At 37.3% G+C, this 26,368-nt stretch overlaps 1 protein-coding gene across 1 annotated transcript; it reads right to left on the bottom strand.

Annotated features, from left to right (window-relative positions):
- Positions 1 to 1,616: 1,616 nt before the first annotated feature.
- Positions 1,617 to 26,068, bottom strand: LOC105051326 (trans-Golgi network-localized SYP41-interacting protein 1). The gene is given in 9 exon segments (XM_010931700.4): positions 1,617 to 1,838; positions 2,801 to 2,882; positions 2,966 to 3,110; positions 8,652 to 8,935; positions 8,938 to 9,300; positions 9,400 to 10,249; positions 21,517 to 24,897; positions 24,974 to 25,264; positions 25,358 to 26,068. Coding segments are annotated over 9 exon segments (5,730 nt in total). The 5' UTR covers positions 25,589 to 26,068; the 3' UTR covers positions 1,617 to 1,735.
- Between the last annotated feature and the right edge of the window lie 300 nt (positions 26,069 to 26,368).

Raw genomic sequence — 26,368 nt, 5'->3', positions numbered from 1 at the left:
ATATTTATACTAATATAAATATAATATTATTATTTATATAAATTTTTGGAGCAAAAAGGTATTGTTTTATATCCACTAAGTATATAATAAGTATTTTATATAATTTTTCTAAAAAAATAAATGCTCAACCAAATAAAAATCACTTTGTAATAAACTACTTTTTCATGATCAATCAAACATGTTAATATCGCCTTCTCAAGAAATAACTTCCTAAATAAAAAAATTTTTACGAACCAAACGAGTCTCTAGCAAGCCAGCCCAAATTAATTACTTATCTACCTTTCCTTGTTGTACCAACATGTAGGTATTTAGGATTTATGTTTTGTATAGAAATAAAAATATAAAATATTACATACAGAATAATAGATTAAAAAATATTTGTTAGTTATTAAAGCAGCTAGGAAATTTTAAAATTATACAATTGCAATCAAGAAGATCATGAGTTAAGCTATATGATATGACAAATATTTTGGACATTTTCTCGAATGATTGTTATGTGAAGAAGATTGATTTACTGTTATTGTGCATTCCGTTAATCTTTGGCTATATTAAGTAGAAAAGTAAAACGGTAAGTATTTAATAAATAGAGTACAGATATAAACTATGACATATCAAGAATTAGTTTATTGCGCTCTATTGCTTTGTTTTCGTGGGTTGTAGTAAAGTCCAGTCTGACTCAATTTGCATCCTGAGATCTGGATTCCGAATACGTTTTTGCAAGAAGGGTGATTGTTTCCCAATATTTTCTGTTTCCCGATTTCAAGATTTTCTTATTCTCTCTTCTATCAGTCCCAAGAAAAGAATCAGGCCAACCTTTCACTCCTAATTTTAGTTGTTTTTTTTCCTTTTTTCCGTTTTTTAAGGAAAAAGCAGTAGAATTAATGACATTTAAAATATTACTAATAAGATAAACAAATGATTAACTACATAAAGTTGATGCTAACAGCACCTCGCTTGGTAAGGTCCACTAATGTTGCGACCAATGGGAGATAAATATATAAGTTTAAGGTTTAATCTTAGTTGGAGCTGGTTTGACAAGGTTCACATAAATCCATATTTAATTTGGTTTTTCTCTCTCTCTCTCTCTCTTTTTTTTTTTCCTGATCCAAATCTGATCGAAACGACTTTGGTTTGGACTGGACCAGATTATTTTTAGTTCAGATTCCACATACAAAACAATTCAATCCAATTCACTTGAAGCATGATCTAGAGGTTTCAAAAAGGTATGCAAACCACAAACCTGTTTCAACCTGTTTTAGGGTTTACCTTTCCACATCCTTGCATTGAGAAGCTGTCCATTTGCCTGACCCATTTAAGTCAAAGACCTGGTCAAGACGTCTGTGACTGAATTTGGCAGAGCCAGAGAAACCTGATGCATATAGACCTTGTCTCTCACATGTCATCCATCTGATATTGGTCCATGCCAAGATATGTGTCCAGATATTTGACTTCAGCTTTAGGTAGAGTGGTTGCTAGAACCATGACTAACCATTAGATGAAACCAAAGCAATCCATCCCCAACTTGAACATGCTAAGTGATATTATTCTTATGAACTTATATCCTTGACTTGTATGATATCCAATGAATGACCGGATACATATTTAAGTGGATGGGGGAAAAATGAATGACTTATAGACCATATATAAAATAATAAAATAAAATAAAATAAAACCATAATCATGCATTCTATGGTACAATTTGTGAGTTATAAGCGGTGGATGCTACTCCGCAACGTTATAAAATGGTGCCCAACAGCCATAGATGCAAGAAGATCCAATATGCTATGAGACCTAGCCTTGCTCCTGGGCGACTCATTAATATCCGGCCTCCAGCAACCCTGCAAAAGCACCAAATACAGAATAGAATAACTTCATCTGCTTAAATTTAGAAAATCTGATTATCTTCAGCTATACATAAGGGCCTATTTGGATGCCCAATCACCTATATGTAAGATGTCATGTTGGGAAAAGAAGGGAAGTTAAAACATGCCAGTAGTTAGTCTAAAAGCTTAAAGCCCAAGCAAGTCAGCTTCACAGGAAATAAGAGGTTGGTCAGGTCCTGGATGGTCGTTGACACAATGAAAGAAGCAGGGACATCTGCTTAAGGAAAGAATAAGCACACCAAACACTTATGAAAGAATATTCATATAGCACCTGAACATGGTTCCATAAGAAGAAATCTTTAGAAATTGAAAGGATGCAACACTTGGACACATACCAGCACCTAAGACATGAACTCGAGTCTGTGTAACATAAGGTGGGAATAGCAACCCAGGGAAAGGGAAGAAAGAGAAGTAGGAGGGACTAGAATGTCTTCCATGCTAGATGGGTCCCGCAAGACAGACAGAAGGAAGAGATGGGAGGAGCCATCATCCTACTCTGTTTCGAGTTGTTCGGAATATCGCAATCCACCTAAACAGGTAATTCTGGAATACAAAAAATCAAGGTTTGCAGGACTCCAATGATCCCCATCCTATTTTTATCCTTCTTTCTCATGTCTTCACCTTGCCACTTGGTGGACAATAAGAGGTAAGCTAGTTGGCAAGCCAAATAGATCTACTTTTTGATGCTCTTAAACAAAGGCAGCTTTATCTTTATATCTATGTTTGGTTTTATCAAACTAATGTTCAAAGAACAGCGGGTAGACAATCTTATTGGAAAACTGATTCCCAAATATCTGAATCAATAAAATTTTGTTCTGGAGATTTACATCTCAAGCATCAAACATTGCATGAATATAAAAACAAGTAGAAAGCATAAGCATCAGTGAAGTTATAAGATGACAAATTTAATATCCTACCAGATACCATCAACCCTATCTGCAATCAATTTTCCTTGCCTTGGAATGAGACCAGATGTGTTAAGAGATTTGAAAACGTGACCTGACAAAAACGAATTGATATTCCATCAGGAAGGTACTGCAGATAGAACTACTTTAAGATCACAGAGGCTGACAATATCAAACCTTTATCATCAGTTTCCCCGGCAGCAATTAACCGATCTGACTCAGAATCAATACTAAGAACAAGATGATCATTTGAGCCCTTTCGCATTGTTCTCACATGTGCAGCAGTTGGTACAGGTGATATTGAGTTCTTTCCAATTGGCCCCTGCATATATGAATATGCAACTTCAAAATCTCCAGTATGAATAGTTCAAATTGCATGCAGGTTAGTATTTCAATGATAAATTAAAATACCATGTTGCAATTTAGTTTCATAAATCTGATGATCTATGATGTACTGGATAAACTGATATTGGCCCAATAAAGATACTATCAACATAGAAACAATGACCACAGCCATTAACTTTGGGAAGCGTTCGGACACAGGGATATGAAGGAAGAGAAGATCAAAGAAACGAGATGGTTTAAGTTGTAAGAAAAGATTAAGACTTGATAGAAACAAACAGCAAAGGATGAGTCTCGCTGGTTATGGATTTGTGGTTACAATTAATTTGTTTGTGCTGTGTCCGGAAACAAGAAAATATAGATCAAAGTGTAACTAAGTACTTGAAAAGGCTTGGTATGATAATGAATGTAGCCATAAGCTCGAAATTTCCATGGAAATGAATAAGCACAGAATAAGGCTTCTTTGTTACATCTTTATGACTACGAATATTGTTATCCCTGCATACTCAGAACGTGACTAAAAACATATACATTCAGTGCACATGTTTACTACTTGCATGGAAGAGAACATGCTTGTGATGTTCGTTTATAATTAAACAGCAACAGTGTTGCCAAAATTGGGCACCTAGGTGGTTCAATTAGAAGCCTAGGTAAGCTTGACTGCCTAGGAACATTCCAGGAAGATCTTTTTATAATCCACTATACATGCATGCCTATATTATGAAGCTATACTCTCATTCTTTTGTTTATTTTAGTGTGACTCTTAAAAAGGGTACATTTACCGAAAAATGAAAGGGAAAATAAAAAAGCTTATGTAATAAGTTATAACCCTCATCTTGAACTCATCCAAAGCCAACACTCTCCCTCCATCGGAAGTTTAAGGGCTAGTGGCAGTTCTAGAGTCACTTCACTGATGACCCTCTGCAGTTCCACCAGTCCACTGCCTACTGGAGAGACTCTGGCAGCCCAAACAACAGTTATCTGCCTGCTCAAAAGCCTCTGGACAGGTATTTTTCCATCCCATTTCCACACAATTCTACCTAAAACATCCCCTTCTCCATTCTTCTTTCTTTGCTCTTTTCTCCTCTTCTTATTCATTCCATCATTGTCTCTTTTCCTATCCCTCTTTAATTCTTGCCATTTTTTTAACCCTCTGCCAACACCCCCCCCCCCCAACCCCACCTTTAAGTGTATCTAGAAATAACTTGCAAAAATAGCTGACTCCTACTTACTAATAACCACTCCTTGTGCTCAACAGCCTCCAGCTTAAGTGCCCTGCATAGCCTACTGGTTGAGATCACAAAAAATTCTTTCATTTCTTGAGACTTCTTACATCTTACACTAGAATCTAATACATCAATATACAACCTCATAAAATAATATTTCGCACTCCCTCCCCACTCTGTTGAATTCCAAGAATTCTTCTAGCGGATATCACAGACATGATGATTAGTGATATGGATCTTCACAAAGGGATCTATAAGCTCTCAATGGATTGGATGTTCAGAAGCTATTCTGTAGATGATAAACATGGAAAGCTAAGTGATAATAAAACTCCAGTTGTTTTACTGTTACCAAAATCCAGACCTGAGCTCTTAAACAAGCATCATGATGCACATGGTAAAAGTAGGAAAAGGAATGAAGATAGTCACCATACCTAGGTCAGAAAGAAGGAAATCAAGACAAAAAGCTTCTCTAATGACATTAAGCATTGCCCCATACTATGCCAAAATTGTGAAGAGAAACTATATACTGCTTGCTTATCTGGGAGATGAGAATCTCCAGGACATGACATGCAATATCTAGAAATAGGGCTTTCACTAACGCTCACTAGCTGAAGCATCCACTAGAGGCTTTGAACTTGCATAAGGAGACCAAGAGAGAATATTAGAAGTGATGTTTCCTGAAAGGCAACCAAGTGCAAGGTGCACCAAACGAGAAGCATGGACAGGATAGCCATCACATCAATTAGATGAGAATTTACAAAACTGCAAGCAGATCTGACCACTCACCAATTGAAAATATGTACCAGGAATATGTAAGGGGATTACTATCAACAACATTAAACTTCAGGTAACCATCAAATCAATAGAAGGTGAATACTCCAACAAGATTAATTGCATACTATTAATCAAGTTGGATTTGCACTTCTATTGTGGCAACACGGCCCACAAGACTGAGAAACCTCAACACCCAAGTAGGGAAGGGCTCAAAGTCTGTCCATCTATTGCTTTTGAAGGGCAATGAATCATAATCATTCCCAACAACAATGATGCCATCTACATACAAAAGAAGTTGGGAATGCTAATGGGAGTATCAAATTGGGATAAAATCTCCATGACAGCTTTTGGTGAAGCAGGCACTAAAACAGCCATGCTGGTTTGATCAATTCAAGAGTTGACAAACAGATTCCACAGGAGATTTAGAGGAGTTAACTATACACAGCAGTCAATGAGTACAGTGGTCAACTTCATCACAAGGCAATGTAATAGCATAAATGATGTCAAGAATTCAAGTGGGGATACGCATAAAAGAGACAAAAATGCATTGGCTAAACCATCTGAATGGGTTGTTCAACTGAAACATCTGAAGGGATCTTGATTTGGTAATAGTGACGTTTCTATGAGGAAGATGAGACAAAATTAGGTCCACTAAAGAGCATATCGCTCCAGTACCATGGTGAACTTCCACTCTAAATGTTTAACTTCTTCATAAGATTGGAGTTCATGATGACCACTAATGATTAAAGTACCAAATTTTTCACAGCTACAGGTTAAACATAAGAAAGCCAACACATAAATTGTGCGTGAAGGATTACAACCATGCAGGACATGAGTCACCCATATACATGAGATAAGGCTACGGGTGAAGGATGCATCGGACTATCAGAGAACATTACTAATGGAGGGATCGCAATACAGGAAATGGTAGTAAATGCTTAAGCTTGACATAAAATAACATGCACAGTAATGGTTGAATATCAGATAAGAGGATGGAAAGGCCTAGGATGTGTGGGAATGACACAGAAAGGAAAAAAAATTGAACCAAAATGGAGAGCAATAACGATTCAGCAATGATATTCAAGGCAGAATAGGTATGGACTAGTAATATTAAAAAATAAATGGAAAATCAAATGAACCAAAACCAATATTTATAAGGGGACAAAAGAAACCGCATTGACTTGGCGAAGGGAAAGGAGCTCACATGGACAAGATCCATTGGAGATCCCATAGGTTAGCCCAGAGAATCAAAATGGTTCAAACAATTCAATAGATAATGCCATACTAACTTGGATTGAAGCCAGCATAGAAAATGGATAAACACGATTTATGGAGGGACCAACAAATAGGAGTCTATAGCCATAATCCTAAAAATAATATGACAATATAACAACATACATCTTGAGCTGCTTGATAAGACAGGCCAGATCCCTATGGCTTCGAGCTGTTATAATCTTTTTATAAAAACTAATGTTATTTTTAGCAAATTTAAGATTTAATGAGATTTCAGTTGATTTCATCAATATGGAAAATATGCAGATTAATTTTTTGGGTTTAAAGGTTGGCCAATCTCCCCATCCTTGATCAATTAATAACTCAGATTAGTTCACATCTGATATGTGATCATTGAAGACTAATTCATATTCCACTCAATCAATGCTGCTTCCTAGTTTTTTCTTCCAATCCAATGTACCAATACACAAATCAGCTTTCCTCCAAAATTAATTAATCTATATCTCATATTTCCATTTTTAATCATCCTTGACTTAATTGGTAACCAGCAAGCTCCATCCCAACTAGATAGGATCTACTCATTTCTACTATACAAGCCTTATAACAGCCAAATTTACCATTAATTTCTACAGCATTTCCTCCATGCAATTTTCGGTCTTCCTCCTTCCTACACCACCTTACAAGTCCAACCACATTCTTGTCACAAAAATATCTTCGGATAGGATACACCTATACAAACACCAATTAGAAACTCATTGTCATTTCACATGCTCTTTAGTGTACTCCTTTTGTAAATGTATCCTTTCTTATCTTAATACACACCCAATGCAGCATTGTCAACTTTCCACACCACCTTATGTGCTTGGAACATGGTAAATATATTGCTGAACATGTTGAACCAGGATTTGTTGGCCTATCTTTTTATTTCTAAAATTACCACCCAAGTATAAATGGCATACAAGGATTACATAATACTCTAGAATGGCCTCTCTGGTTCATCCAACCTATTCTTTTCCTATTAGATATCTATCCCTCCATTATCACATAAGTCTTGTCATATATAGTTATTGATAAATATCCTTTCCTATCTGAACCCATCTACCCCCTACAATATATGATGACAGAAATGAAAAAAATATGGTTAATTGCTAGTAAAACTGGCTGGTGCATTCCTGTACTAGCACAGCATGGTAAAACGCTAACTCTGTTCCCTTAAGGATCGGCTTCGGGAGGAACCAGAACTATGCCCAATCTGAAACCATAATTTTCAGTTCGTTATGGTTGGTATCAGCGGCTAGAGGTAATTAAAAATGGATCTTTCTATGATTTGTACACTCTAATGGAACATATTTGAAGAATACAGAGAAAAGGAGGGACAATAGCAGGAAAGAAGGCGACTGCAAATAAATGTCCATGTCCTTTTGTAAGTCATATTTGACATTTCTTGTTCGGTGGAAAAGGAAAACAATTTGCAACGCTAAAAACAACTTCAGTCCATTGCCTTTAAGGACTTTGGATAACAATCAAATACACGTGCATTAACTTTTGTTGGATCGATGCATTTATATATATATATATTTTTATTACAATCTGGAAGTTTTATTCTCATTCAAAAAGTTCATGATTGAAAAATATCTAAGGCATCAATATAGGATTTATGATGTGAACAAATTTATGCACTCGATATGCAGAACTATACATGAGAATTCCGCAGCATACACTTTCATTGCAAGCTTCTGTCCTCATTAAGTTGTTGTGCCTTGACTCTCCAATGTTAGATTTATGAATGTACAATCTGAAGTTCTGAACACAGTTCTAGTTTCTTTCACTCCATATATTTTCAGAGCTAAACATGCTTAATTATATTCTAAGAAGAAATAGATAACATAGCTTTATGAACTCAAGTATTAATATCTACTCATTATCTGTTTTTAACATCTGTTTTATGTTCAGATATTTAATGAGTTCTAAACTTTTTATTGATTTTTATATATGTAACATTTTTCATTTGAGAGGAATCTAGTTCATTGTGTGGCGACCAGTGTATCACTTAGAATTGGTCTTGTATCCTTATCAGCTTTGGCCAACAAGTCAAGTAGTAGGACTTTGATCCCTCAAGATAAAACATTTTTAATTTTGTTCCTACCCATTTAAGTTCTTGTAAGGATGCAATAATCACTAATCTGAGGCATGCTTCAATCAACTCTAATCATTTAAACATATTCGATAGTAAAGATAAAATATGACTCTCCAGTCAACATCAGAAAGGACATAAAAATGACTCTTACCACATCTTCGATCTCAGATATTTCTGATCCTATTGCTGCTGGAGATGCTTCAAAGACAGTCCTTTCTTTTACAATGTCAGGCTGTGCAAGCCGAGAATGAAATGACTCTTCAAGCATCTTAATTTTTGTTGACAATTCATCCACAGCCTTTTCCTTTGCCTGCAACTTGGCTCCCAGTTCCTGTATCCTTGACTTGGAATTTTCAGAATCCATACTGGAAGCTATTGCCAGTCTTTCCAAAACTGTTACAAGGGCTTTTGCCTTAGGTTTCTGATCTTCAATCGATCACTTCCTCCCAACCTCTGTATAATTTTTTCCAGACCAACAGTCAACTCAAATAATTCTGACCTCTTTGACTCCAGTTCCTGATAACTAGTATCAATGGCTTCAGCAGTCTTTTTCAATTGTTCAATTTCATGAACATGGGATGCATGAATCAACTGCATATCCTCATTCTCATCAGTCAGGGTATCCAACCTATGCAGCAGCTCACTGAATTTATCTACAATATAAAAGAGCTTGTCACCAGAACTTGAGAAATGAAATTCTTGGCCCTGTGTTTCCAACTTGCTGAAAGGAATCTCTATGTTATTGATTTTATGAATAAGGGTTTCCAGTTGGTCTTGTGAGAACAGCTGATCACCTATCCCTGAAAAGACAAAAGAAGCACACACAAGATGAGAACTGAATAAGCTAGCAAGGACCAAAGTCTAAGAAAAAAAATGCTGGTTTGCAGTTTGCACTTTACCTCTTTCTTTTTCAGTTAGAGTGTGTCGTACAGACAAAAGTTCTTCTTCTTTATTCCTCAACATCTCCTCTATAGCCTGATAATTCTCTATCTGAGAGTTCATTTCATTGCAGGTAGCTTGCAGTGCTTCAAGATCCCTCTCCAATGTAGAAACTCTTTCTTGGTTCATATGCCGATCCTGAATGGCAGTTTTAGTAGTCAACTCAGCTTGTTTCAATTTATCTTTCAGATCGTCTATGGATGATACCCAGACTGACTTGATATTTCCTAATTGTTGGCACTGAGTTTTGACTCTCCTGGCAGCATGTAATAAATCATCTGCCGCCTTAGCATAATCATCAGCATACCCCCTTTCTACCCCACCTGAAACAGGTTCTCTGGATCTCAAGTCCAGGTTGGAATTCATTATGTCCTGCTCTGTGTTAGAGTCTAAATTCATTAAATAATGGAATTCAATTTGAAGTTCTTGGGTAGCATCCACGCATGCTGAAAAAAGTGCAGTCATCACTTTTTGTAAAGAAACAATTTTAGCTTCTTGAGCCTGGTTGTGAGCTTCCAACTTAACCACATCTGACTTCAAAGATTCCCCGAGCTCAAGCAAATGAATGAATTCATCTCTTGTTGCTTGCAGACCTTGCAACACTAGTGCAAGATGGTCATCCATATATTTAGACAAAACTCCAAATCTGACATGGAGAAGTTTAGCTTGAGCATGAAGTCCTTCTACGATTGAAGTCACAGAAGGAGTATCTTCTAGGTCAGGTGTGCTTGTCACGTTATGAAGTATGTTATCATTGAGAAAATCCTCAAATTTTGACAGGGAGAAAAGCTTTGTAAACTCATGATCATGCTGCAGATTTACACACTAATAGACCCGTCAGATGGGCATTCAATGGTATGAGACTGCTTAAAAATAATTACAGAGAGGAGCGAAATAAATGCGACTGTTAATATGTCACAGTTTAAGATACACAGAGAAACAAAATTTTGAAAAGTACTGGAACATCTCTAAAATTTCTAAACAAGAAAAGTGAGGTCATGATAATTTTATCTGAAATGCAGAAAGGCCCAAAAAAATCATCAGATCAATCTGGTGATCATTTTCAGCAATGTAAGAAACTTTTAAAAATTAGGACTTAGATTACGTATATACTTGTGGAAATACTCTGTCATGCTCCTTTATAACTTGAATAAAATAACTTGAATAAACCAGTAAGTAACTCTGTTAATGCCAGCCTCATGTCCAGCTATAAAGAAGGGTTGACATCTAGTCAGGTGTCGATAAGAAACGTTTCACCAAAATGAAATTTTTGACCCCTAAAGAAGAATGGCACTATGATCTTATACAATAAAGTATCTTCCCAAATTACAAACATAACCAAAAAATTCAGCGGAACACCTTTTTTTTTGCCATCATCTTTGATTGGAGCCCTCACCTTTCACTTTTATTTTCTCTAATTCTTATGCCAAAAACAATCTTGTGGACCCAAGACAAAGTGAAAAAAGGATGGTGAGAATGTGACACTGTTAGTAGCTATAAATATATATGATCGTTACTGTATAATGATCATATCCATGACAAGACTAACCATACGAGAAATATATCATCGCCAAAAATGAAGCTCTAAAGAATCCAAGAGACATATCATGATGTGATGTGATAACACTACCACATGACAAAGGTGCAAAGACCACTTGCTAAAAATAGCATAATTAAATGTATGGAACTGCCATCATACTTTGGATGGATGTCTATACCCTTCAAGTGCATACACTTATAACCACATAACTTCTACTCATTAAACCAGTTGCATATAACATACCAAGGATAATAAAGAGAAAAGCATGGCAGAAAAATATGACCTTGTGGCTGGTCCAAAATCTTATTTTTTATAATAAAGGAAAATGAAGATTCCTTTAAAAATAATTTTTGTTGTATATTTCCATCTTTACAAGTGATGTAACAATTCAATATCTTATCCATGGAGAATCGAGTTCATGCCTTATTCCATAAAATCATATTTATAAAAGATAAATTCAATCAAACAGTTGAATTGCATTATCTTTTTCCTTGTTCTACAACAATCAGCAGCAAGTTGTTGTAATAAACAAAAAAAAAAAAGATCAGAAAATCAAAAGAATATGGGCTGTCTTGTTCCCATAACATGAGAAGATATTAAGTCTAAAGATCCCAATTAAAGAAACAAATGTACAAAAGAAAAGAAACGAAACAGGTAACTACCGAACAAATTTCCCCCACAAGATCAAGACTACATCACTAAGGATGGGAAAGTGGTTTTGCGAACCTAGCAAAAGATGAAAGACCAGCCCTTTCACCATCTGCATGGCATCTTATATATTATTATACTTTTCTCTCCCAAAAGGAATAACTGAACAATCTGATGGTACACAATGAACCAGTACCAAGCACCAACCATGCTTATGACTTCCAGCATAATTTACCAAAGAAGAACCAAGAGCTCTCAGTTCATTTTCCAATATGAAAAGGTCACATCTGCCAAGGAAAATGTGTGAAGTCTCCAAGCAAATGCACATGAATGGTTGAAGAAAATTCAAGATAAATTGAATGCATGGGTTCATAATCAACTTAAGCATGGTTTAAGTTGGCCTGAATAATCTAATTCATGGATTGAAGAGCTGATAGGCACATTGATATGACATGGACACAAGGTCATGCCTATGCTTGCCATGCTGCGGTGCCCATGTGTGCCTACCAATATGACACAGCTTGGTACGTAGCTGCCTATATATTGGCAGGCATGGCAACATGAGATACGTCACTCCTTGAAGAAACTTTGCTGTCAAGTTTGAGAACTGCTTTGTCGAATGGCATGACTTTTGCATGCATAAGGAAACTAAAGATGCACCAAAGGATGAAGGCTTGGCATTTTATAGACTTCAGCTTTTAAAAGATTGAGCGTTTCAAATATGGTAGGATCAGTTTATTGCATATTTAGTATAAGTTGAATAACCAACAAGAGGCTGGTCATTCCTAAATTTAGTATAAAAATTAAAAAGTTCCACTAAATCCACAGGAACATGTACCTGAACTTTCCTCAACCATTTAATCACTTATCAATTCCTCATGCTCACGTGACATGACCTAGTGTAGGCTAATTTGTTAAGTGCTCATGCATCTGCAGAACCTCTCTTTGTATGGATGTAATGTGGGATGATTAATTTTAGATAAAGTGGCTTATTGCAATTCGACCAACCCCAAGTGAATCACATAAACACTAGTAAGTCACAACAATTCCCTCATGCCATGTCAGGATGAAAAATTGATACATGACTAAGTGGAGCCTTATAGCATTATGCTCAATAAAGATTTAAAATCTCAGTCCTGAAATTGGTATTGCAATATTGGATGATACCGTACTGTTAGTTGGGACAACCTGGTGCCTAGTAATTCACTGGGATGCCAATTTTCTCTTATTTGTAGGTTTTAATGATTGTTTAAAGGATTTTTTTCAGGATTTAACATTATTTAAGATGACATAATTTAAGGTTTTGAGCTTATGAGTTGCTCTATGGCGTTGGCACTAGAATCGTCACCAATATGTCATTATTTCTATTTTTCTGTTTTTTAAGTGTTTATTTGGATGACTAGTGCTATTTGGGATATATTTTTTGGTTTATTTCTTTCATTGTGTTATAAGTTTTTAAAGTGGTAGGTTAAATTTCCTTTCCCTTTATTTCCTCCTCTTGAATGTGTTTAAGGAAAAGAGAGAAATTTGTGCAGCTCCTTTTGGTGCATCCATAGTACCAACTAGTGTCAGTTACCAGCCCAATTCATAATGCCCAATACCAACTAATACCAAATAGGAAAACCTAGATTCTGGTGCCGGAGTAACAAGCAAAACCCAGCACTCATCATTTGATTGGAAACAATAGGGATGGACCGATACATTCTAAGTATTCGATCCTTGCTCTTGATTATATTCCAAATGTTGTGGGATCAGATGTCTAGATTTAGTAAAAATCTAGAAACGTAGAGATCTTGTTTTAATCATAGAATAATACATCGAATTTAATTTAGTAAGTAGTGACTTGCTATAGTTATGTAATTTAGGAAAAATATTCTAGAATTCTATGTATGGGAAAAGTTGGGTTCCTGGGTAAGGTGGTCACCTCTGTTAATGATGATTGCATAGGTTACTTAATAAATGGAAAGAAAAGATATTTCAAGGTTAGATTTTTTGAATGAATGACAACAATTGCTAAGTCTTGTTTCCATCTTTTTCTATCATTTCTAAACCAAGGATTGTGGACTAGTTTCTTTTTCATTGGTATCAATTGTATTATCAGTGAGAATCAAGGTCTGTACTACTTGGCCGTGGTACGATACCATGCCGTACCATTCAGGCATGCATTGACAAAGGAAAACCATAGAGGGAGGGGAAGAGGAAGAAGAGAGAGAGGGAGGGTGGGATGGAGGGAGAGGGAGAGGAAGGGGGCAGAATCAAATCGGTCCACCCTTGCTACGGTTTAGTATGCCCTAAACCAGAGGATTTGGGATGGTATTGTGTTCCTCAGTTAGGAGTGAGATCTAGTCACCCCAACCAACCAGAAATGCCAAACTAAAATTTAAAAAAAAAAAAAAAAAGATGGAGAGGTGGAGAGAGAAGGCCAATAGGATTGATTTTGGGACTTATGAAAAGGGCTCAAATCTCATTACCAGGACCCATCCCGATCTAGGGCTGGCCTAGGGTCAGATTGATATGGTTCTAGGACAATGTTGGAAAGCAATATAACCACATTAAAAAGAAAGAAAAAAGACAAAAAAATATTTAAAAAAAACTAAATTTAAAAATTGGTGTCCATGGGACAACAAGTATCCCAAGTCTTGGGACCGCAACTATCTTGGTCCATCCCAACTGGGACAAATTGGGACCACCTACTCTAGAGAGACTCGAAGTCGCAAATGCATCCCAAGACCTAGCATCCTAATTAGGCATGGTACAATCAGCACAAACTAAGTCCTTAATTCTTGATTATGGTCTATTTCCTCAAAACAAAAACACAGTAATTGTTCATTATAATGGAGGCTAACTAGGAACTTCTGATTGAAACTAACCCAATAAAGAAGGCTTTACAATTATAGTTAGATTAAAGAATTAGAAACATTATGAGAGAGACTTGTTCCTTCTCACCAATTGCAAGAATTCAATGAATCCCTTATTCACTAGTACTACTACCTTAGTTACCAGAAGCAGGTGCAGGTGTAGGACCAGATTCATGAGTGAAAGGGGGCAAGTGAATCTCTTAAACTTTCTTGGTGTGGCACCCTAAGTGGAAGACTCTTGCTGCAACACCAAACCTCTATTCACTATAATGAACTTAATCAACTCCAGAATTTTCATTGAATTAGACAAAAATTCTTGCTCTTGTTCGTTTTTAATAATTCTTTGAATTCATTCAGACTTCCATGCATACAACATTATCATTCTCCCCTCAAAATGTGGTGGCAAAATTTAAAATGTTATTAACATAAATCCTTTGACATGTCTCGGTCGAAGTTAGGTAATTTCTCAACCCTTCATCATGAAGTGCTCCCCTAGTAGCTATATTATCTAATATCAATCACCCTCTTTCGGAAAAGTTCTAGGCTTTAACATGATGACATGTGTATATTGTTTATAGACGATCATTCATCATATCCAGGTCATCTATTAGCCATAAAATTTTGATCAAAAGGTGATGATATGGTAATTCAAGCTGGGAAATAATTGCATCACTAAAATTTATTTTGTAAATGGCACTTTGTTTGTAGTTGGAAAGGTTCATCAAGGATGAGTTTTGTGTTGTTGAATTTGCTTTGTTTGAAGAGCAGAAAACCAGCCACCATCAACAGAAATACTTAAATTTGTTGTTTAAGGTTAAAATTGAAGGAAAAACTGTGGAAGTGTCCAGGTTGTCCATGGCCTAAGCTTTGAGGGGTTTCAAAGGACTGGATACTTTGTGTTTGTGTGGCAGTGGTGGAAGTCCAGCATATAAATCATCTAGCTTGAACTAACAGTCAGATCCTTGATTTATCATGCGGACCTATTGTTCTATGCCTAAGGAGAGGATATAGACTAGTAGACTATATTTTGAAAGGCTCATCGACGTCTTTCAATTTGTTTCTCTAAACCTTCTAGGAACTTGCGCTACTAATTCAAATTGGCTAGAAGGATTGGACATACGTCATCAACCACTAATATAGCAGCATTCAATAAGGCCTACATTTATTTCAAACAAACAAGCACAAGCAGAGAGCAGGACCCAATGTCCTTTGTACACATACGACATTTTCTTTTCTTACTCTTTCCATTGTATGTTAAAGTATACTAGGTTTTCCAGTTGATTAGCATATGATGCGGTAGATGCTTCCTCCCCAAAATGTATTTATATAAATGGTCGCTCTCAAGCCACAGTTGATGCTTCCAAGCCCAAAATTTGTTGATTTAGTCCCAAGACAAACTCTACGTTGGATAAGTTTAAGACTTCATTAAGGATCACCAGAGCATACATTTCGACTGTCACTTCGTTTAATTAAAATTGTTATACACATATAAAACCATAGGTTGAACCTATTATGAACCATTGATACGGTCCTAAGAGTTATAAATTATCATGCTTTAAAAATTTGAAATTATTTTCCCAAAAAGAAAAGTTTAATCCATTACAATGATTGCTATCAAACATTATACAACAACAATAGCAAAAAAGATGCTTAACTCGTTAAGATGTGGTCCACTATGAAAGAGGGAGTGAGGGACTAAAACCAAAGGCTCCACATGAGATTTATGACTCCACCATCTGGCAAATTTGAATCTCCCATGAATTTGGCCAACCTTCTAGATTGTGTCATATGGCAATTGTGAGAAACAAACATCAAAGAATGTTAAGTAAAGGGGATGACCAGGGGAAGGACAAAAGGAAAACTACATAGAAGAAAAATGAGAGACCAGAATAGAAATATTAAGGGATATAATCTGCCTATCCCCCACACTATTACCCAACATTTTTCTATCATCAGGTTAGCATGGATACATGTCAAAACACATATGAACACAAGCATGAAAATATATATATATGATTTATTTCATAGGTTTTATTGCAAGAACAATAAGATCAACATACTAACCAATCACCTATAAGGCATCACACTTACTAACTTAACCACTGGATCAATAGAATAGTATGTTTCAGTTCCATCGTAACTTTAAAAACCAATATTTTTTGCAAGCACTAACGACATCATCACTCAAGCCATAAATTGTTTTTGTACTTGCTTTTTCACTTGCTTTGTTTGTATATGAATATAGACTATGTGCCAGAGAAGTATCATAAGGTGTTGTTGTTCTTCAAAGGCTCCACATGAGATTTATGACCCTACTATCTAGCAAATGTCAATCTACCCATGAATTTGGCCAACATTCTAGATTGTGCCATATGGCGGTTGTGAGAAAGAAACCTCAAAGAATGTTGAGTAAAGGGGATGAGCAGGGGAAGGACAAAAGGAAAACTACATAGAAGAAAAAAGAGAGACCAGAAAAGAGATATTAGGAGATATAATCTGCCTATCCTCCACTACCATGCAACATCTTTCTATCATTAGGTAAGCATGGCTACATGTGTCAAATCACAATATGGATACAAGCATGAAAATGGCAGATTCTTAAAATTTAATTTGCATTAGTAACATTTAAAGTAACAAGTTTGCTTTTCTTTAGAGAAAAGAAGCATTGGAAAAAAAAAAAAAAACTAAAATCATAAAGTAAAGTTATTCCATAGGTTTAATTACAAGAACAACAAGATCAACATACTAATCAGTCACCTATAAGGCATTGCATTTACTAACTTAACCACTGGATTATTAGAATAGTATGTTTCAATTCCATCAAAACTTTAAAAACCGATATATTTTCCTAGCACTAAAGACATCATCACTCAAGCTATAAATTGTTTTTGTGCTTGCTTTTTCACTTGCTTTGTTTCATATGAAATTATGAATATGGACTACATGCTAGAGAAGTATCATAAGGTATTGTTCTTCAAGAACTAAGACTAAATGAGAGAGAAATTATATGTAAGATGGATATATGTGAAAACTTTTAAATCTATATCTTATATCAAGAGAATATACTAGATTGCGAATAGAATTTCACAAAAAGAGATAAAGATGAACCACTTGTGATTTATGAAATATTTATCCCAGGTCAAGCCAGAAATAAACGCAACTTACCGTCACAATTGATCAACCAGAACATATTTTCATATGGAAGCTTAGCTAGATCTATGTCTAAAAGACATGCATGGTGTTTCTTAACTATGCTCTAGTTAGATATCAATTAGTTTTAGACAAAATAGCTAGAATTTCATAAGATTCTTCGAAAGATTTTATGTTCCGGCGGGATGGGAGGCATCTTGTCCCATTCCTATGAGAAAACAGGATCGGAACGGGGTTGGAACTCTGAAACCTATCCATGCAAGGAAAAAGAAGAAAGAGAAAAGAAAGAAAGAAAGATGGAAAAAGGGAAAAGTAAGAGGAAAGAAAAAGGAAAATGAAAGAAAGAAAGGAAGGAGAAGAAAAAGAAAGGAAGGAAAGAAGAAGAAAGGATAGAGAAAGAAGAAAAGGAAAAAAAGAAAGAAAAGAAGGGATGACAAAAAGAAAAAAAGATAAGAAGGAATGAAAGATAGAAGAAAGAAAAAAAAGAAGAAAGAAAAAAGAAAGAAAGAAAGGAAAAAATAAAGGGAGAGACATGGAGGATATCTATCAGGATGCACGACCAAGATGGCTATTGGGATAAGATGGGACAGCGGAGTGTCCCATTCCACAGAGTTACTAGGACATTTCCATCCCAAGGGATTTAAAACCTTGGTTTAGAGACCAATGAATCATACATCTATTGATCCTCATGCAGTTGTCGATACTCTCCAATCCTAACACCTCAACCATGTAGAAGAATCCATCTAACAATAAAGCACCCTCTTAAGTTCCTTCAACGACCTTCACGTGAAACTATGAAACACCTCTGCACATTCACTTTCTAGGTTGAAAAAAACCATGTGCGAGGTCCATCCACCTATTGAACAAATGGCTAGGCAAGAAGAGAAACGAACCAAGTAGCAACTGAATTAGGAAATTGTGCATGATAGGTAGATGGGTTACCTGTTGAACTGCAAGCTCTGGTAAGGGTTGACTGCATTCCAATACCCTATATCAGATAATGATAGCCTTAGAGTTCTTTGTGAAAAAAAAAGAAGCCCAAGCAAGAATTTGCCTCTTTACTCAATTGGCCCAGCAGAAAACCAAATTTGTCCCATAAAATGCTTATTAATTATACTGTTCATTTCTCTACCACCCTTTGCATAATCTGGAGATGTGGCTTGCTTTGTTCTTAAAATTAGTGTACATTTCTAGATCACCTTTATAAATATAACAGGATACCACAACAATTCTCTGTAATATAAACTTCAGGCATCTTCTTTGGTCTTAGACTTTTTAACAAATTTTGTTAGCCAAACCTCTTCTAGCTCAACCATAATATTCTGCACTTTATCATATGACCCACTAGTCTTAAAGCCATTACTCTTCCATGCCTTTCAAAGTCTTTCATTACTTTTGATTGTACTATCTGTCAATCTTCATCTGGCACCAGTTAAAAATTATCTTAATGGAGATCTCAAATAATGGGAACCAATGCAAGTCGTGTTGCTTCCAACATATTATGGCATATCTTTTCTACCCTTTTCTTTTTCCAATTTGTGCTCATAAAAATAATCAACAATGATTCAAAACCACTCATGTAAATATGAGATCTTTGAGAAGAGAAATAAACAAGCATATAAAAAGATCTAATAATTATAGCAGAAAATTGTAGCAATAAAGAGTATGCTAAAAAAGAGATTCCAAAAGCCAATTATGGACAAGTCAATATAAGAAACAGCCTTGCCTGAACAATTATCCTTATACTTTGCTTTTCAGGGATGCACAAGAGTTTATCATACCTAAGCAACCAAGTGAGTCCAACAAAACAAGTAGCTGAAAATAGTCAAAACAGTTGTTTCCTATATAATTTAAGCTTACTTGATGACTCCAGCATAAGCTTAAATCATTTCGCAAATAGTAATATAACTGCAATTAATTCTCCTATTCATGCCAGGTTTTCTAAAATTGCTATAATTGTCACTAGTCATTGTGAAAACATGTATTGTCTTATAACGGTCATAGAATTTCATGGAACTTTTATTAAAAAACTATATGTTATATATGCATCAAAAAACTCGTACAAGAAAATGCTAAATATGGAGAAACCACGAATGATTCATTACCGTCATCATGAATAATGACTTTAGCACACAATAGACAAGCATAGCATAACAAAGGGCACCTGGAAACATAAAATGGTGTCGTATATACCAAATAGTACAACCTAACAGGGTTTTCTGCTGACAACAGCCAAGTCAGCCATCCAAGATTTGTCTAAAACTTTAATTAATTGGGTTTTAGTCGACATCAGATCATCTCTTCTTTTTTTATTTTTTAAAGAAAAATATTTTTAAAAATTTTCTCGACCATATGTACTAATCCAACAAGAGAGAAAAAAGGAAATCCTAAAGAAATCTACATTGGATGGTTAGGTTGGTAACTGTTTTGGTCTGGGTTAATGCATTTGGGAAGTAAATTAGGAAACACTAAATTCTTGTACTTGTTTCCTCTCTTCTGCCCCTTATCTATCCTAGATGGCCACTAAAGCCATAGCTAACTTTCAACAATTTAAGTTGTTCTGGTGTACTAAACGCTAGTTTCTTGAATAAAGCATGCACATTCAGTGTTGAAAAATGATGAGTGACTGTTTTCTTAGTCTTCTGTTTCACTAAGTTCTCTCAAAGATTTGGCAAAAAAAGAAACTAGAGACTTTACACTTCACAACAATGTTCTTGCAGTGGATCCAATTATGTTATAATCTATATTCTATATTTGAAGCCTGTGTGAGGCTCCTTCCTGGCCTCTTCACAACAGAAATAGTGCAACTCGATGTATCAAAAGTTTTCTCATTGAGCAATTAGGAATATAAGCTCCAACATATCGTAAAATGGTATAACTGCATTCCTTTTGGAGTTCTCATCAATCTAAATCTAGGTCTACATCATGATGCATGAAAACTAAATCCAGAAACAGAAAGCTAAGCCACATTATTATACAACATGATAATGTCTATAGTATTATTTTCTTGCCATTTGCTGTATATTCCTATCCTGTCTCTTCATCCCTTGGGCCTTCTTATGTAAATCTAATTCCTAACATATGGATGCATTACATGCTTTTCCATCTTTATTATATTTATTTGCTTATAAGTTTGATAAAAAAGAAATTATTTTGAATGAAGACCGGAAACAATAAAGATCATGTACAAACATAACGAGAGATAACATGTCAAATGGACATAGCTAATAAAAACAATCACAACTAGCTCCAGGTCAAGATGAGTACGTAATCCTCTCAAAGAACGCTTTCAAGCAATTTTAATAAAAGGTTCCTCTATCTCAAGGCCTCAATCTTCCCTATGCTTTTCAGTGATTAGATCAAACAAAAAAAAGGCCAGAGACATATTTATACCATAAGGATTTTCTTCCTATTTGGTATATATTCCTATTGTGCCTTTTGCTTCTCCCTTGGGCCTCCTTGTACCAGTTTGGTATGATATTGCTTCCTACCCCACGGGGCTTTTAGGTAATTTTCCAATTTTGTTGCTTCATCTGCTTTATGGTTCAACCAAGAAAATAAATCATTGAGAACAGAAACTAGTAACCGATGGCGATACTAGTACCCACAATGGTTGGAGATGGGGACAGTTTGGCAGTGGTGCATATCGCACCAACATGGTGTGCTCATTGGTGCTGGCACAACAAAAAGTGACACCAACTACAATGTGTCAATAAAGTATGGTACCAAGGGACATACCAAGTACCAGTTCTCTACAGATACAATATAGCACAGCTGGTACAGACTGGTATGGACTGGTACTTCAACCATTTACAGTAACAAAAAGCAGTAGAGATAAAAATAATGAAAAATAACATCTAACAAACACAAATATTAACTACCTCAGCATGAAGATGTAGTCCCTTCTCAGCAAACTTCTCATGCAAGTTGTGAATTAGAAGGCCCATACTTCTCAAATTGTCAACCTTTTTCCTGAACTCTTCAGTCATTAAGGATAGTAGGCCTTCATCCTTCATAAGCATCTGAAGATGTCCTAAGTGGCTATTCAGCTGAGCTGAATGGTTTTCTAAACTGCTATGAGTTCCTGCCAACTCTTCCATGCACTCAGCTAGTTTGGCATTCAATGCAATGATCTCCTCTTTGCTTTTGGATTCTGCTTCAGTCTTTTCAGCAACCAGTAGAGAACTGTTCCTTTTTGCCTGTGATAAGGCATCTTCCAACGATTTTATAGTTGCATAAGCATCTGCCAACTTGCTAGCCTGCATACAATGTTCCTCTTTCATTTTCTCCAACTCTTGCTCTATAGAAGCTCTACCAAGTTGCAGGTCCTTCTTTTCTTCAGCAATGAAAGAACTATGCTTTTCTGCATCAGCTATTCTGTCCTCTAGTGATTTTATAGCTGCTAAGGCATCAACGAACCTGCTAGAATGCAAGGTAGCTTCCTCTTTAACTTTATCTAGCTCTTCCTGTATATGAGCCTTAGCAACTTGTAATTTTTTAATGTGCTCCGCAATCCAGTTCAGCTTTTCTACAGGCCCCACAAAGATATCATCTATAGGAAGGACAATGTTTTCTATAGAATCAACTAATCTTTGTAATGTGCCATTGCTTTTCTGCAAGATCTGTTCACTTTGATCTCTTTGATTTTTCAAGGAAGCAACATCTGACTCTAGCTTCTGAATGTGCTCTGGGAGTGCAGATAAACTCTTGATCTGCTCCTGGTAATCATGGATTGCAGAATCTTTTAGCTGCAGCTCATGTTTTAGATTCTCAATTTCAGAATTTTTTTCATCCAGAGAGTGTTTAAATCCTTCACGTTCTTGCACCAAACCCTTTCCTTTCTTTACAGCCATTGACAACTTCTCCCTAAGAAGAGAAGATTTTTCCTCCGCTCGCTCAAGCTCTTTTTGCAAGGAATCTTTATCGCTTCTCAAACTAACCAGTTCCTCTGACACTCTTCCCAACTCATCTGATAGCCTCATCATTGTGGACCTATCCATCAGATCTTCTTCCAGAATCATCTCACAAAGCTTCAGCTCCTGACTGCTTACATACAATGAACTTTGCATCATCTCCATCTGTTCTCTCTCAGCAAAAGAGGTTTTTATCCTTTCTCTGATTTTAGCCATGCATTTCTCTATCATCACATTCATGTCAACATATGGTTGATCATCAAGCGTGATTTCGGAGACCTCTAGTAATACCTTCATCAACCCATCCTTCTCAGAAGAAAGAACAGACAACTTTTCAGCAATCTCCTCATATTTGCATCTGAGGTCTCCATGCTCATTTTGTAGATATTCGTTTGCTTGTTTCTCTTCCAAGATAGACTTGGTCAGGCGATCTATTTCCCTGTGTGTTTCCGAGAATTCTGATTCATGTGATGCTACAGCAAGCTGGGTGCTAGCAATTTCTTCCTGCAGCTTGATAATATCATCTTTAGCCTGCGTGAATGAGTTCACTAGCCAATTGATTTGAGAGTCCAGTTCGCTTGATGAAATGGTTTTTGGTAGCTCGATCAAGGACAATGCATCCTTAGCTTTGTGATTTTCCAGGAAGATGATATCTGCAGACCTTTTTTGATTTACAAACCACCTTACCCTATCTATGGCCTCCATGGAATGCAGCTCTTGTGCGGAATCAGTTGACGTAATTTCTTCTATTTCCTGAAGAACCATGTCCCTTTGTGTGAGTGACTCTCTTAGGGAACTAACCAAACTGTGTGTTTCACTCAGCTCCTTAGTTCTAGCATTAGCTGTCTCTAAGGCATCAGATTTTTGTCGCAACTCTACCAAGCACCTCTCGAGCTCACTTGTCTTGTCCGTTAGTAACTGCTTTAACTCCTCAGCAGTGGTTTCTTTAGTTTGTAATGTATCGGATTTTTGTTGCAGCTCTGTCAAGCAATTCTCAAGCTCACTTGATTTTTCAGCCAATAACCGCTTCAATTCCTCAGCAGTGACCTCAGTACTTCGCAAAACATCAAACCTTTGTTGCGAATCGTGCAAGCACCTCTCAAGTTCACTTGTCTTCTCAGCTAATAACTGCTTCAATTCATCAGCATTGGCCTCTGTAGCTTGTAAGGCATCAGACTTTTGTTGCAACTCCTGCATGCACCCATCAAGCTCACTCGTCCTCTGAGCTACTAACTGCTTCAGCTCATTAGCACCAGCTTCGCTAGCCTGTAAGGCATCAGATTTCTGTTGCAGCTCCAGCATCCACCCCTCGAGCTCACCCGTCTTCTCAGCTACTAACTGCTTCAGCTCATTAGCACTGGCTTCACTGGCTTGTAATGCATCAGACTTCTGCTGCAACACCTGCATGCACCTCTCAAGCTCACTCGTCTTCTCAGCCAATGACTGCTTCAAGGAATCACGATGTTGAACCAATGATTTCCCCTTTGACACAGCCATGCTAAGCTTCTCTCTGGCTGCCACCAACCTGTTCTCTGTCTGCTCAAGTTCCATCTTAGTTTTGCTTGCTTCTGAATTTGCCTCTTCTAAACTTTCTTTCATCCTCTTGACCTCTTCAGCCAGTTTCCCATTTTCTTCCTCAAGCTTAACCATCCTCTCCTGAAGATAAGCTTCCTTACTCTTGCTTTCAAGCAACTCTTCACGAGCAACACTAAAAACAATCCCTGATTCATTCTCTGGTGAATTTGCAAAGTCAGGCCTGATCTCTGCCAAGCACTGCCCAAGTTGTTGGATTTCTGATAAGAACTGCATGTGCTTTTTTATCAACAATGAGGCCTTCTTCTCAACAAGAGAAATTACATCAGCAGAAGAATCTTCCAAAGACCCATGTTCTCCTCCAACTATAGATGAAAGGGAAGCTAACAACCTATTGGAAACAACATCAGATGACTCTTTCAAAGACTCAGACCACGCCTCCTGAAGTGCATCCAAGTAAGAAAGGATGACATCACGAGACATCAAAGATTCTGAGGCTTTCACATTGAGGTCTTCGATCTCTTGATCTTTGCCATAAAGAACGGATCGGAGCTCCTTAATTGTGCTATCAGAATTTAATTGCTCACCTACAATGCCTTTCAAATGATGTATAAACTTGGAGCAATCACCTAGCATCATGTGTAGTGGAGTGAGGGATGACAATTCTTTGTCCTCCTCGCGTTCCTCTGTCTCCAGCGGGTGAAGATGTTCGACCAATTCAGCATTGTTTGCAGCAAATACTGATTGTTGATTAATCATATCTTCAATTTGTTGGCGTAGACCGACCACTTGCCTCCCAAACACCTCCCTCTCTTCCTGAATCAAATATACTCCTTGATGAACAAAAACAAAAAATCATTTTTTTGCTAGACGAACAGAGGGGGCACCTCACCTTATACTTTCTGCACTCGGCCATGGTGTCCTCAAGCCGAGCCCGCACCTGGGCAAGATCGCTGGTAGCCAATCTCCCTGCCGAGCTCTCCCCAATCTCAATTACGGCCATTGACTCCTCAAGCCCGCTGCTCCGACTGCCCACCATGCCCAGCTGGTCCGACGCATCCTCGAAAGTCTCCTCCTTCCCCGCATCCTCTCCCCGGTCCCCCTCATCCGGCGACTCCTGCATCGACCCATCGATGTTTACCAGAATGCCACCGTCACGATCCCCTCGCAAACCCCTGGGTTCCTGTATTCCGAGTTTGTCAGCATCAATTCAACAACAGAACCAAATGTGAACCCACAAAAATCCCATCCTTAACCAAAAAAAAAGACAACCTACCTGATCTGGATTGCCCGGGAGCTCGACCAACACCCCATCGCTGCTCCCACTCTCATCAGACGATTGCTGGCCGGTGCTCGGGGACTCGGGATCAGCGTATGCGCTCGGATCCTCGCCGGCCTGCGCCGGCGTCCGGATTGCGCCAATTGGCTTCTCCTCCTCGCCGCCGGAATTGGAATCCGAACTGCTCGAAACCTTCGGACTGGAATCGGAATCCGAGTGATCCGCCATTGGCGATCAAGAAGAACTCCAGAACACCACCCACTTTCAACTCAAATCAGAAGCAGCAATCGAAAGAACCAGCGCAAAAATAGAGCTGGAATCGACCAGACTATCCGCAGAAACCCTAGATCCAATGGATTCGATCAAATTCGTGCTGGATCCGATGGATCAAAGAATCGAACAAATTAAGAAATAAATAGAGTTGAAACCAAGAAACAGTATCGAAGAGAGGAGGAGAAGGATCAAAGAGGGAGTACAGAGAGAGAATTGAGATCCTTTATTAGGATTATATATTACGGACAGAGTTATACGAGCCTTGCACGAATCGGAGAAGCGAGGGGAGAGATCCGGGGCGCGTCGGCTGGGGGTAAACTTACGTGGGCTCACAAGTAGGACAGGAGGAGCTAGGATTCTGTGGCCCGGGAGGTGGGAAATGGGCGTCCCTGGTGGTGGGGCCGGGCCGCCGGGGGTGCGCTTGGAGGGTGGTGGAGATTGGGACGACGCCACAAGTGCATAAAAGCTGGTTAAGTCCTGGTCAAGTTTGGCTTGCTGTATCACGGACGTTATGAAATTCGGCAATTAGCATCTTTAGACTGCTTTTAGCATCATTGTCATTTTTCTAAAAAAAATCTGAAAATAAAATTTTAATTTTTTTTTCAAATTTTTAATAGTAAAAATTATGTTTGATTCGACTAGTGGTGAAGGAGAAGGAGGGAAGATGGGGCCGGCATTATAATCAAGGACAGATGAGAGCTTGATGTTAGGTACTAAGACAGTTGAGGGAGTGGT

The sequence above is a fragment of the Elaeis guineensis genome, chromosome 9 (genome assembly GCF_000442705.2).
Source record: "Elaeis guineensis isolate ETL-2024a chromosome 9, EG11, whole genome shotgun sequence".
In the NCBI taxonomy this organism is placed as follows: Eukaryota; Viridiplantae; Streptophyta; class Magnoliopsida; order Arecales; family Arecaceae; genus Elaeis; species Elaeis guineensis.
The sequence above is the reverse complement of the archived record's forward strand: the minus strand, read 5'-3'. Positions and strand labels throughout refer to the sequence as shown.